The sequence below is a fragment of the Mastomys coucha genome, unplaced genomic scaffold, assembly GCF_008632895.1.
Source record: "Mastomys coucha isolate ucsf_1 unplaced genomic scaffold, UCSF_Mcou_1 pScaffold5, whole genome shotgun sequence".
NCBI classification, from domain to species: Eukaryota; Metazoa; Chordata; class Mammalia; order Rodentia; family Muridae; genus Mastomys; species Mastomys coucha.
Window position 1 is genome coordinate 83745735 of NW_022196911.1, and position 14104 is coordinate 83759838.

General features: G+C 43.6%; 1 protein-coding gene across 1 annotated transcript; it reads right to left on the reverse strand.

The window, feature by feature from the left end:
• Positions 1–942, reverse strand: LOC116077812 (olfactory receptor 4D1). The gene has a single exon (XM_031352619.1). The coding sequence runs from the start codon at positions 940–942 to the stop codon at positions 1–3; it is 942 nt and encodes a 313-aa protein (XP_031208479.1).
• Positions 943–14104: the final 13162 nt, after the last annotated feature.

The window sequence follows — 14104 nt, forward strand, 5'->3', positions numbered from 1 at the left end:
TTAAAGCTCATCTCTTTTAGTAAGCACTAAGCGCTCTGCCAGTCTCTTCATGGCTGCCTGCATCTCCTGGTTCCTGAGTGTGTAGATCATGGGATTGAGCATGGGGGTCAAGACTGTGTAGCTGATGGACACAGCCTTGTCCAAGGGAAATGGACTGAAGGGCCTGGAGTAGATATAGATGCAGGGAATGAAGATCATAGACACCACGATGATGTGGGTGGTGCAGGTGGACGCCGCCTTCCTCCTCGCATGCCCTGAGTGCGACCTCAGCATCACCAGGATGACAGTGTAGGAGATGAGGAGAAGGAGAAACCAGATGAGGACCAGCATCCCACTGTTGGAGATCATGAGGAACTCCAAGAGGGAGGTGTCCGTGCAGGCAAGTCTCAGCACTTGGGGGACATCACAGTAAAAGTTATCCAGGACATTGGGGCCACAGAAGGGCAATGGGAGCATCAGAGACAGCTGGACAATGGAATGGGCAAAGCCTCCTACCCAGGCAGCCACCACCAACCCCACACACAGCCTGGTGTTCATGATGGAGACATAGTGCAGGGGCCGGGAGATGGCTATGTAGCGGTCATAGGCCATCACGGAGAGGAAAAAGACGGTTCCACCACCCAGGAGATGGAAGAAGAAGATCTGTGCCATGCAGCCCTGGTAGGAGATGGTCTTGGTCTCGTGAAAGAAGTCCACCAGCATCTTGGGGGAGGTGACTGTAGAATAGCTGAGGTCTATGACGGCCAGGTTTCGAAGCAGAAAATACATAGGCATGTCCAGCCTGGGGTCAAAGGTCACAGTAACCATGATAAGGATGTTTCCCACCACAGTGGTGATGTAGACACACAGAAACACCACAAACAGGAGTTTCTGGAGTTCTTGAGTCTGTGAGAAACCTAAGAGAATAAACTCGGACACACATGTGATGTTCTGGGGTTCCATGGGGCCCTCCCTGTGTGCCTAGAGAAATAACACAATGTAAAACATTGCGAGCAGTCAGTCAGGTTTTAGGGTTTTGGTTGGTTGATTAGTTGGTTGGTTGGTTGGTTGGTTGGTTGGTTGGTTGGGTTTTGTTTATTTGTTTGGTTTTGGTTTTCTGGTTTTTTTGTTTGTTTTTTGCTTTGGTGGATCAGGATTGAATTGGTCAGGGTTATTCTAAGGTATAGCTTGGCATTGTATCACAGGCATTTATAGCTGCAAGCTTCCTGTTCCACTGGACCACAATGTCTTTGGACAAGGCTTTATTTCTAACTCTTTTCATACCTCTAGCATCCAGGATATGGCCTTGAGAAATACAACTTTCACAAATCTGCTTGAAACAACTGGTGAGCAAATGACCCTGTCATTACACACCTGGAACCATGGCCCATTCACGTGTGTGCATAGATCATGAGAGGATACAGAGACTAATGGTTGTACAGAAACAGACATCCGTGGCAGGAGTTTGGAGGGGGAAGATGTGCAGGGTTCATGTCTGAAGAAAGAGAGGTGTCTACTATAAGAAATTGTGAACCTGGTGGTGGTGGTGGCACACTCCTCTAATCCTAGCACTTGGGAGGCAGAGGCAGGCAGATCTCTGTGAGTTCAAGGCCAGCCTGGTCTTCAGAGGGAGTTCTAGCACAGCCACACCTACACAGAGAAATGCTGCCTTGGAAAACCAAACCCAACACTCACAACAACAACAAACGCTGACACAGTAAAGAAACTGGGGTGCATACAATCTGTGATGCAGTGCTCCTAAATGTAATATATAAGATTTATTTACAATGTACCAAATCCACAAAATCAATTATTCACAAATGAAAGTGTGTATCATTGTTCTTCACCCCACTTCCAAGTACCAGCAACACTCGCAGCAATTACCTGCTAGTATAAACGGATTCCCTTCTGTTCCTGAGAACCAACCACAATGAGACCACCTGTGGCAAACGCTGAGTCCTGAGACCAGTGGATGCCACCGAGATTCAACTTTTGTCTTCTAAAAGATATTCAGGGCTTCTTATTACCTATGGAAAAATAGTTGAGATTTACCTACAATTCACCAGCCATCCAAGAAATTAAAATTAAGATATAATGAGAAAAACGCATTTCTTGGGTTATCGAATTGGCAGGATATGTTTTAAAACTTGGACTCCTTTGAGAGTTTAGAGAATCAGAAATCACTGTGGTCCAACAATAGCTGGAAATATAAACCACATCCTCACATTTGCTAGATTCTCTCCTAGATGTTTGTCAAAACAATAAAAGCTAGTTCTAAGTTAATGTGTATTTAAGAATGTACATTCCCCACAGAGTACTTATAATTTGATTAAAGCAGAAGCAGTGTAAATAACCATATTCAACACATTGCTAAAATAAAACATAACAGCTCCATGTGATAAAATTCTAGATGTGATAAATTCATGTTCTAAAATGAAGTTTGATTGTATGAGATTTTAGTTTATTATGTATTGGTATTGTTTTAATGGAATAATTACAAAACATTTTTTGCATTTGAAGTGGTTTTTGAAACAGGATCTTACTATGAAACCCTGGCCTGGATGTAAATCAGGCTAGCCTCAAACTTGGGATGATCTCCCTGACTCCTGAGTGCTAGGATTGCAAGCAGAGGCCACCATGTCTGGCTGACATTTTGTTAATATGTTATGTGATCAAAATGCTAACAGTGATGGCTAGGGTTTATATCCAGTTGAAGGAACTGATTTCATAGATATATATGTCTTCTTCTTTACTAATTTTTCTCATTTCTCATAGTTTAGAAATGGTCATGAGATTTCCACTTAGCAAATATATATATATTGAAATATATATCTCACAATAAGAGAACAAAGGGCGCCAGGGTCAAAGCTAAGGCTTCTTGGCGTTGCTGAACACCAGCCCTGTCAGCTCAGTCCTGTCCTGAGGAAAAATGGCCTGAGTGCAGAGAGGAGAAACCTCAGAACATAACAGGAGAGGAGCGGGAAGAGGGGATGAGGGGAGAGAGGAGGAGAGAAGTGTGTGTGTAAGACACACTCACACACACACATACACACACACACACCACACACACACCACACACACATACACACACACATACACACACACACACATAACACACACACACACACACATAACACACACACACACACACACACACACACACACACACACACACACATACACACCAAGCTCTATGAATAAAGACCAGAAAACAGCAAATCACTGTTGCAGAAGCAGCAATTTCCCTTCCCCTCTCCTTTCCAGATTCTCACAGCGTAACTTTTTGTGTTTGGTTGGTTGGTTTTTGTTTTTTCGAGACAGGGTTTCTCTGTGTAGCCCTGGCTGTCCTGGAGCTCACTCTGTAGACCAGGCTGGTCTCGAACTCAGAAATCCACCTGCCTCTGCCTCCCAAGAGCTGGGATTAAAGGCGCGTGCCACCAGTGCCCGGCTTTCCCAGAGTAACCTTAATGGCCGCAGCCAGCCTCAATCTTTCTCCTAGCAGCCCTGTTCCACAAGGCCCCGCCTGTCCTTATCGGTCTGTGCTCATGCGCACTTCTTGTCTTCAACCCAAATTCGTCTCTGGCTCTCCTGACTCATCTCCTAGCCTCTCATCCAGCCAGGCTCATATGGATTCTGCACATACTATCTTTAGAGCACAATAGCTCTTCCTTTGAAATCACTGGCCAGTTATCCCTCCCACCTGACTTACTGTGCTGGGCTCCCTGAAGCGTTCCTGCCTCCAGATTGTGCTCCATTTTAATTCACACTGTAACGCATAGTACGCAGTCAGTTTCTCAAGGATACCTTCCCCATCTAATTCAAAATGCCTTCCAAAGAATTCCAAGGCTGTCTATTATCTGCAAGAAAGAGCTAACATTTAGACAGAATTCCAGGCATGTTCTCACATCTATTCTAGAGAGTGCCCCATCTCTCTAGAATAATCTGCCACCTTAGTAGTAGTCACAATCATTTATTGTTATGGTAATACTCATCAGTATTTATTTATAGGGTGTTTCATGTGTGTTAGGCACTATGCTAAATATTTGAGATGCATCCCCTTATCAAGTGTTTATAATATACAGGAAATACAATGAATTATCTCCATGCATAGGTAAACTGAGGCTCACCAGGAGTAAATGACCACCCCAGGTCACACTGAGAATGACTAGCAGAGCCAGATCTAAATTGGCCTCGCAATCTGCACCCAGAACTACCATTTTCTTCTCCCTTGTTTTCCTCTAAGTTGCCTCGGTGTCAACAGAACTGGGTCCCTCCAAGTTCCCTCAGGTGACAGTGCCCCATGTGGATGCTGTCTGGTCCTGCTCAGCCATTTGAATCACACCCCTTTCTGAAGATTTAGGAGTCTCCAGGTCTTCTAGAAGATTGTCCTGTGTCAGTATTTTTCCATGAGGATGTCTCTGTCATCTCATGTATTATATTCTCAATGTGGGGCCAATATGTCAGCTAGTACGTGGTGCCCAGTGCACACAGCCTCTCACAGAAAGAATGATTACTCTGTGGTGGCTGAAGTGTTGAAATGGGTCAAAGTCCTGGAATCTGAAGAATGGGGAAATAGTTCTGGATGAAGGGACCTAGAAAGGAAGGCAAGGATCCTCATTCCTAACACACAGGTGTTTGAGAAAGTACAGGCATTGTTTTTGCAAGGTCAACATTTCTCCCACAAACCTCTTAGAGTCTTTGCAATGTAGAAGCAAGAGAGAAGGCTCAGAGGGACTGCAGATGGGGAGAGGCATGGATACATGTGGGGAAGGCAGAGGATTTTGTGGCCTTCGTTGGTTGTTGCCCTTAGGAAATCAGTCTACATGACACTGAGAGAGGAGAAGAGAAGTGACCTCGCCACACAGGGATGAACCTAGCATGTGACCAACCTTGGAGCAGTAACGGGTCGAGTAGACACTGATTTAAAAGCAGGGACAGTAAAACAGAAGAGTAGCCATGGAGAAGAAATGAAAATCCGGGGTGAGTAGGAGAGTGGAGAGGCAGGAGGAGGAAGGTGGGACCAGAGAAGATTAAAAAGGGAATATTAGAGAGTGGGAAGTGAGAGAGTTGCCTTTTCTCTGAATGTGGGAAGAAGCTGCTGTATGGATGTGGGCGTTGGGGGAAAAAAACTCTGTCTATATTTTGCCTTCCCTCCTACCCTCTATCCTAAATTTTCCCCAACATAAGCCAGTATAGGCAAAAGTCTTAGCTCCAGATAAAACTAACTATTCTCCAAATCTCCTTCCTCCAGGATTCTTGACCAGTGACTTCGCCATACCTGCCCTCTGCCCTGTGCTGGTCTCACAATGAGTTTTATCTGGAGTCTCTCAGCCTTGACTCAGCCATAGGAAGGACCATGGGAAGGCCATGGGAAGCCACCACCTACCTCCAGCGCAAATGGCCAAGGAGACACAAAGCCTTCATCTTCTACCCATCCTTCTCCTACAGCTCCATTCTTCCTTCTGTCCGTCTCTTGGGCCAGAACATAAAGAATCATCCTTAAGAAGAACAATTCCTCTGGGGATAAAAGTTAGTCTTAATTCTTGGAGTGGAAATGGGCTCAGGATGCTGAGGGCAGAGTAGCAATGGGAGTTATTAAAAAGTCTGTGAGCTCTTGCATCAGAGGCAGGTAATCATTGAGAGTCTGACTGCCTTGGGGCCAAGGCTTCAGGGTGACAGCTCACAGGACCAACATAAGATAAGAGCCCCTAGGGGAAGCCAATCCTAGAGGGGCTTTACAAGAACAACAACAACAACAACAACAAAAAAGCCCTGGGTCAGCACCATGGACAGCACCAGAATGTCTGCCTTCTTGGTCACTGCACTCAGAAAAGTGATCAGGGTCCTAAGACACTATCCAAGTGTCTAGGACTCTCTACAGATTGAGCCCTGTACTCCTTCATCTCAACTTACAAATTCTTCTCACAGCCAGAGTGAAGTACTCATTATAAATTGGCTACATTAGCTCTCAAGCTGTAATTTACATCTAACACTTACGGAATTCTGGGGGTTGTATCCAGGGTCTCACACATGGTATACTAGTGCTCTATCATGCAGGGTAGTCCCATCTTTCCTCTTACGTTCAATTTTGAAGGCTCTCACTTGCCTTGAACTCACTCTACAGCCCAGGTTCACTTTGAACTTATCTTTTTGACTTAGCCTTTCAGATAGCTAAGACCTATGTCACCAGATTCAACATACATTCATTATTTTATCTTTTTAACTACTAAGTTTTAAAATTTTTTGTCTATTTACTTACATTATGTATATGGGTGTTTTACCTGCATGTATGTCTGTGCACTATGCCTGTGCTAACAGAGGCATCAGATCCCCTGGAACTGGAGTTAAGACAGCTGTCAGCTGCCCTGTGGATGCTGGGAATCAAACTCAGGTCCTCTGGAAGATCAGCTAGTTCTCTTAATTGCTAACTCATCTCTCCAGCTCCTTTACACACAACTTTAAAATATACAATTCTGCCAGGCAGTGGTATTACATGCCTTTAATCCCAGCATTTGGGAAGCAGAGGCAAGTGGATCTCTGGGTTCAAGGCTAGCCCAGTCTATAGAGTGAGTTCCAGGACAGCCAGGGCTACACAGAGAAACCCTGTCTCGAAAAACCAACAACCACAAAGGTACAACTCAGTGGGGTTTAGTGTGTGTACAACTTTCTGTGGCTTTGTTACTAGCTCCAGAATACTTCCATCACTCCCTAAAGATACCTTGTATCTATTAGCAGCCATTATCCTTTCTGTTCTGCTGAATTCCTGGCAACCACTCATCTGCTTCTGCCTCTGTGGATTAGCCTGTTCTGGATATTTCATCACTGGTTTTGTATCTGGTTTTCTTTTGCTTGCTTTTAGGTTTGATCTATGTTGTGACATGCATCAAAACTCTGTTCCTTTTCATGACTGAAGTATATTCCATTGAATGGATATACCACATTCATTTGTCTATTTAATGCAATTATTGGACATTTGTGCTGTTTCTACTTTGTAGGTATTGTGGTTAAAGAGCTAGGGATATTAATGAAAAATATTTTATATGGAGATACACTTTCCTTCATCTGGGATATATACCTGGATATGGGATCGCTGGGTTTTATAGACCAGTCTATTTTGAAAAATATCCAGACTGTTTTTCAAAATGCCACTCTTACCTACCAGAAGCGTATAAGGATTATATTCTCCACGACAATACTAATACACTTTACTACCTGCATCAGTTACTCTTCTATTGCTATGATAAAACTTACCATGGCTAAGGCAATTTAAAGAAGAAAGATTTTTCTTAGGCTTACAGTTGCAGAGGGTTAGAATCCATGATGCTGGAATGAAGGCTTAGCTGTAGGAAGTTGAAGGCTCACATCCTGAACTGCAAGCAGGGAGCAGAGAACAAATCCAAAACACATGGGTCTTTAAACTCCTGAGCCCTCCCCCATTGGCATCCTCCAGCAAGGCCACACCTTCTAAGCCTTGCTAAAACAGAGCCACCACCTGGGGACCAAGGTTCAAATGTCTGAGTCTGTGGCTAACATTACTCACTCAAACCCTCACATCATCTGACTTTTCAGTATAGCCATCCTTATGAAGACAAAATGGTATCTCATGATTTGAATATGCATGATATGATTTGAATATCTTCTTTGGAGAAATACCAATTCAAAAACTTTGTGCTTATATTTATTTATATTTATTTATTTGCATGGTGCTAGGAACCCAACCCAGTGCTTCATGAATATAAAACAAATACTCTACGAACTGAGTTATATTCCTGGGCCTTATTTTCTAAATTGGGTTGCTTATCTTTTGTTACTGAACTATCACACAATTTTTTATACAGTGTAGTTGATATTGAACCATTATTAGATATAAAAAAAGTCAAGGCTGATGAGATGGATCAGTTAAAGGTTCCTGCCACCAAGCCTGAAGACCTAAGCCTGATCTCCAGGACCAACAAGATAAAAGGAGACAAATTCCTGAAAGTTGTCCTCTGACCTCTGCACATGCTTAGTGCTAAATGTGTATTACATATACAGAGAGAGAGAGAGAGAGAGAGACAGAGACAGAGACAGAGACAGAGACAGAGAGACAGAGAGACAGAGAGAGAGAGAATAAATGCATATTTTTAAAGGTATTATAAATATTTTCTCCATTCTGTAGATTATCCTTTCATACTTTTGACACAGGGCCTCAATATGTAGCCCAGGTTGGCCTTACATTCATGATTCTCCTGCATCTGCTTCCTGCACACACCAGCATGCACCAAATGGCTTACATTCTTAAAAACAGAATATGCTCTAAAGAACATCTCAGTAATTATGAAACCTGCTTGTTTATTTGTGTTGCTGTGTTATGATCTTGGTGTCAAGTTTAACACTTCATTGCCGCCTGTGGGGTCGTGATGATGTGGTCTATCTCATTTAAGAATTTTGATTTTTCATTCCATCCTGACACCTCCACAAACTCACAGCAAAAAGATCATGAAGCAACTTAACTGCCAGGAAAAGGCCTTCAGATCTTACTTTTTAAAAGTATCAGTGATCATAGAAATGACTCAACCAGATGAATGAAGCAGGGAAGCAATTCAGAACCTAGACAAGAAACTGCCCACGTGCATGAAGTGGTCAATAACTCAGAGGAGGGACTTAAATTTGGAGAGTGAATTCAACAAGGAAATTAATGCTCAGAAAAATTAATTTCAGAGATGGCAGACAAGACTGAGATAATACATTAGACATATATAAAGAAAAACTTAGCCAGACATGGTATCACATACCTTTAATCCCAGCACTCTAGGGGCAGAGGCAAGTGGATCTTTGTGAACTCAAGGCCAGCCTAGAGAAAGTCCAGGACAGCCAGGGCTGAAAAAGACAAAAAATAAAAATAAAAACATGAAAAAGAACATGACTCAGGCTTCCAAGAACTCTAAGCTATGTCCAAGAGATCAAATCTAATAATCCATAGACTAGAGATAGGAGCTGAAATAAAGCCTAAAGGCACAGAATATCTATTCCATTAAATTATCAGAAAATTTCCCAAACCCAGAAAATAAATGGACATGCAAACATAAGAGGCATATAGAACCCCTAATAGATATGGCCAGAAAAGAAACTCTTTTTTTTATCATAGTTAAGATATAAAAGTTATGCCGGGCAGTGGTGGCGCACGCCTTTAATCCCAGCACTTGGGAGGCAGAGGCAGGTGGATTTTCTGAGTTTGAGGCCAGCCTGGTCTACAGAGTGAGGTCCAGGACAGCCAGGGCTATACAGAGAAACCCTGTCTCAAAAAAAAAAAAAAAGATATAAAAGTTATAAAACCAGTAAACAATGCTAAAAGCTGTTAAGCGGAAAATGTCAACTCACACACAAGGCAGAAGCTACTCATCAAGGAGATACAACAGTTTACAAATATTTATGTGCCATATCCCAGACTCCCAATTTCCTCAAGCAAACACTAAAAGGCATGAAAAGCAAGAAGGGTCCTGAGACAGCAAGGAGATTCCACATCCCAATGTCATCTTCAGATGGACCATCTAAGATAAAAACCAACAAAGAAACCCAGACTTTAACTATATCATAGTTTAAAAGGATTTAGCAGAAAGCTATAGACTATTCCAGCCAACAGAGAAGGGAATACACACTCTTCTCAGTGGATCATGGAATCTTTTCTAAAGTCACTCATCTTACTTGCCACAAAGAAAGCCTTAATGAGAGAGAGAGAGAGAGAGAGAGAGAGAGAGAGAGAGAGAGAGAGAGAGAGAGAACCCCTTATATCTTACCAACCCACAATGAAATAGAACTGGAAGTCCTCTGCAAGACTAACTCCTGAAGACTAAACAGACACTTTTGAATAAACACTGAATCACTGAAGAAATCAGAAAGGAAATTAAAATTTCCCCAGAATGATTTAAAATGATAGTATAACCTGCCAGATCCTCTGGGGTACAGCTAAGGTCAGTTTGAAAGGGAAAATGTGTAGTTACCAATGTCCAAAAGAAGAAACACAAATAGCCAATACATAAATTTTTAAGTGTTTAACATACTTAGCTACTAAAGAAATCCATATGGCATCTACTTTGAGACTTGATCTCATCCCAGTCAGAAAAGCTAATGTCAAGAAATCAAATTACCAAAACTGTAGACAAGAATGCAGAAATGTGAAAGAGAGGGCCTCTTATTTATTGTCGATGTGTATAGTTGGTGCCATTTGGGACCTCGTGTTTTTCTACCCAGCCACTTTGTTCCCAGAAATAAGGACTCTGAGACTTCTTATATATGAATAAGTGTCTAAGCTAATAGCTTTGACTTGTTCCCTAGCTAGCTCCTAACTCAATTTCCCATTTATTCTATTCTAAGCCATGCCACATGGCTGGTTACCTGGTACTCAGTTTCACAAATCCGTCTCCATTAGTGTTCCCCAGTGAACCTCCATGCCTACTTCCCAGAATCTTGTTTTTGCCAGATGTCCCACCTTCTAATCCTGCCTCAGCTCATTGGCCATAAGCTTTTTTATTGACAGATGAATGCTTCCACACATTGCACAAGAGATTCCCTCTGCAGATATGTAAACTAGTGCAATCACTAAAGAAAGCAATATGTGACTTTAAAAAACAACAAATTACCATATGCACCAGTAAAATATATCCCGAGTATATTCACAAAAGACTCTAAGTCCCAGCACAGAGATATCTTCATATCTGTGTTTATTGTTGTGCTGTTCATGATAGTTAGGAAGTAGAACTAGCTTCAATGCCCATCAATAGATGAATGGATAGTTCAGTGGTTAAGAGTACTTGCTGTGCAATCATGAGGATGGAAATTCAGAACCCAGAACCCTCTGTAACAAGTCTAATGCCCTGCAAACGCCTGCACCTCTAGCTCAGAGGAATTTGGCATCTCTTCTGGCCTCTAAGTTCCTATGCACACAAATGCAGGTTCACTCATGCACATATGCATACACACACACACACACACACACACACACACACACACATTTTTAAAAGAAAGAAAGAAAATTCAGTGCATTTAAACAATAGAAGCTTATCCAGCTGTGATGAACAATGAAATCATGACATTGACAGAGAATTGTATTAAGCAAAGTGACTCAAATTCAAAAGGAAATACCACATTTTCTGTATATGGACACACGTGAGGCAGGAACAGGCTGTGAGGGACAGTGATAAAGGGAAACAATGCCCAAAGGAGGGGAGGCCATAAAATACCAAGAAATGATAGCAAAAATGGGGACCACCAAAGGGCAAGCAGAATGCCAAGGGATGGGACAGAAGTGACAGAGGACAATCAACTAAAGTGAGTACAGAAATGGGTTAATGAAACCCATTACTCTGTACACTGATTTAAAGAAATAAACACATGAATAGAGGAGGTTTATAGCTTTAGCCTTGTACTTATCTCATTGATTTGTTCCAGTTAATTCTTCCGCGTAGAGCAAGGCAGATGTCCGGCTCCACTGTTCTGGGTTTGGATGCCCACTTGTCCCCTATTTTTTGTTACAGAAACCATTCTTTCTCCATTGAATGACCTTTGTCACCCTTGTGAAAAACCATCTACCCATAAAGGTTTAGGTTTGTTTCCAGATACACCACTCTATTCCATTGCTTGTGGCCTGTTCTTATGCTAGACCTATGTTGTTTTGATTACTGTAGCATTGTAGTTAACTTTTACATTGGGACATGGAGAGACCTCTTACTTCATCTTCATGAGTTTCGTTTCGCCTTCTTGGGGCCCCTTCCATGTATATAAGAACTTAAAGACTTAAAACAAAACAAAACAAAATAAGGAGGGGCACGCAATCCTGGAACCATTGGAATTTTGATAAAGACAAACTCAGGTCCCCATGGTTTCAAGGCAAACATCTCAGGCATTCTCACCCTGTCCTGTCTCTGTTTACTTTTTACTGTGAATCTTAGGATGGCCTGAAACTCCACATGAGCACAAGCTGGCCCCAAAGTCGTGGTCCTGCTACCTCAGCCTCTCAGGAGCAGACCATAGGCCATCATGTCTAGCTAAGCAGTTTCTTTCTTGCTGACTTCAAGACTACTTTTATTTATTTTTTACCTTTATTTACGTGTGTGTGTGTGTGTGTGTGTGTGTGTGTGTGTGTGTGCTATAAGAAGTCTAAGTTCAGGCACCAGCATTTCAGAAGAGTCAAAAAAAAAAACCCAAAATCTCTTTTTTTGAGATGTATTTGTATTTGCTTTATTTATGTGTATTTATATGTGTGTCTGTGTGGGTAAATCATGTGTTTACATGTGCCCACAGAGGCCAGAGAGGCATACCCAGTTCCCTAGAGCTGGAATTACAGGTAGTTGTGAGCTATCTGATGTAGATTCTGAGAACTGAACTCCAGTTTTCTGGAAGAACAGTGTCTTAGCTAGGATTACTATTGCTGTGATAAAAACCATGGCCAAAAAAGCAAGTTAGGGAGGGAAGGGCTTTTGTCTCACACTTTCATATTGCTGTTCATCATCAAAGGAAGTCAGGACAGGAATTCAAACAGAGCAGGAACCTGGAGGCAGGAGCTGATGCAGAGGCCATGATGGGGGCTGCTTCCTGACCTGCTCCACTTGGCTTGCTCAATCTGCTTTTTCACAGAATCAAGGACTACCAGCCCAGAGATGACCCCACCCAAAATGGTCTGGGCCCTCCCCCATCAATCAATAATTAAGAAAATGCCTTATGGAGGCATTTTCTCGGTTATGATTCCTTCCTTTCAGATGATTCTAGTTTGTGTGACAAGCTGACATAAGACCAGCCAGCACAACCAGCAAGAGCTCTTAACCACTGAGCAATCTCTCCAGGCCCTGCCTGGGAGGGTCTTCTTGATGTGCCCTTACTTGGAAGAAGGCAAAAAGACAGGAGAAACCAACTCCCTCCCAGTCTTGTTATCTCATTCGCAGGAGAGGAGGCCTCGTGGACTAATTACCCCTTAAAGGCTTCGTAGGCTACTTCTGTCACACAAAAATACTTCTGAATTTTGGACACAAACACTCCAACCACAGCAATGCCTGAAGAGGGGTCTCAGGGAAGAACCTATAGAAGGTCTTAGCTACAAAGCAGGGGTCCATCTCTAGACACCACAATTTGCTGGCACCCCCAGGCCTGAGGGAGAAAAACTTACACTGTTCATAAATTGCTTAGCCTAAGGAATTTTGTTACAGCAGCAAAAATGGACTAACACCCAAGCATAATGAGGTCACATCAAAAAAGGCATGTCTACCAAGTACATCCAAAGTATCATAGAGTTAGAACACCATACACCTTCTTATTTTACGTAAAATAAAATAAAACATGGAGCACTGTGTTAGCATCCAGAACCTGCCTGCTACAGATATGTGGGCGGGTCCACAGACCTGTCACCAGGGCAACGGCGACCATATTCCCAGAATTCATTGGGTTCAGCTCCCACCTTTACCTACATTACTACGTCACTACACATATAAATATAGTGGGTAGTTTCCCCCATCTCTCTCTCTCTCTCTCTCTCCTCTCCCTCCCTTCACGCGCCGCGGTCCTCACTTCCCCTCCCCCTTCTCCTAATTAAACTTCCAAAAACACAGAGCTGCTTGTATCTGGTGTCTGTGGACACGCCGCTGCGGGCTAAACCTATCATTGGTGCATTGGGCCGGGAAAACAGCGGCTTGCGTCCACCGCCTGTCCACTGCCGGAGCAGACGCGGGCGACCAAGTGCGGTGGCCACCGCCGCCGCCGCCGCCTCTGCTGCCACCCCCACCATCGCCGCTGAGCCGCCGCCGCCGCCGCCACCGCTGCGGCCACGTGGAAACAGCCGCCCGCCGGCCGAGTCCTGCCAGCCGGCAGCGGCCCAGACCCTGCGCGGGGGAGCTCGGCCGGCCCGGGGCGACTAGGGCCAGGCGGGAGCCGGGGCGGGCTGCGGCAGAGTCCCATCGCCCGCTGTTACTGCTGCTGCTGCCTGATTTCATCCTGTTCCCAGCACACTCACCGCTGCAAGCTGTAGCAGCTGCTATCGATAGGTACGTGACTTTACCCCCCCTCACCAGACACCGTGAGACGTAACCACATGAGCCGTAACCCACTCGGGCACCATTCAGCTCTGTGTTTTTTTTTCCATTTACCAGATTGCTAGTAA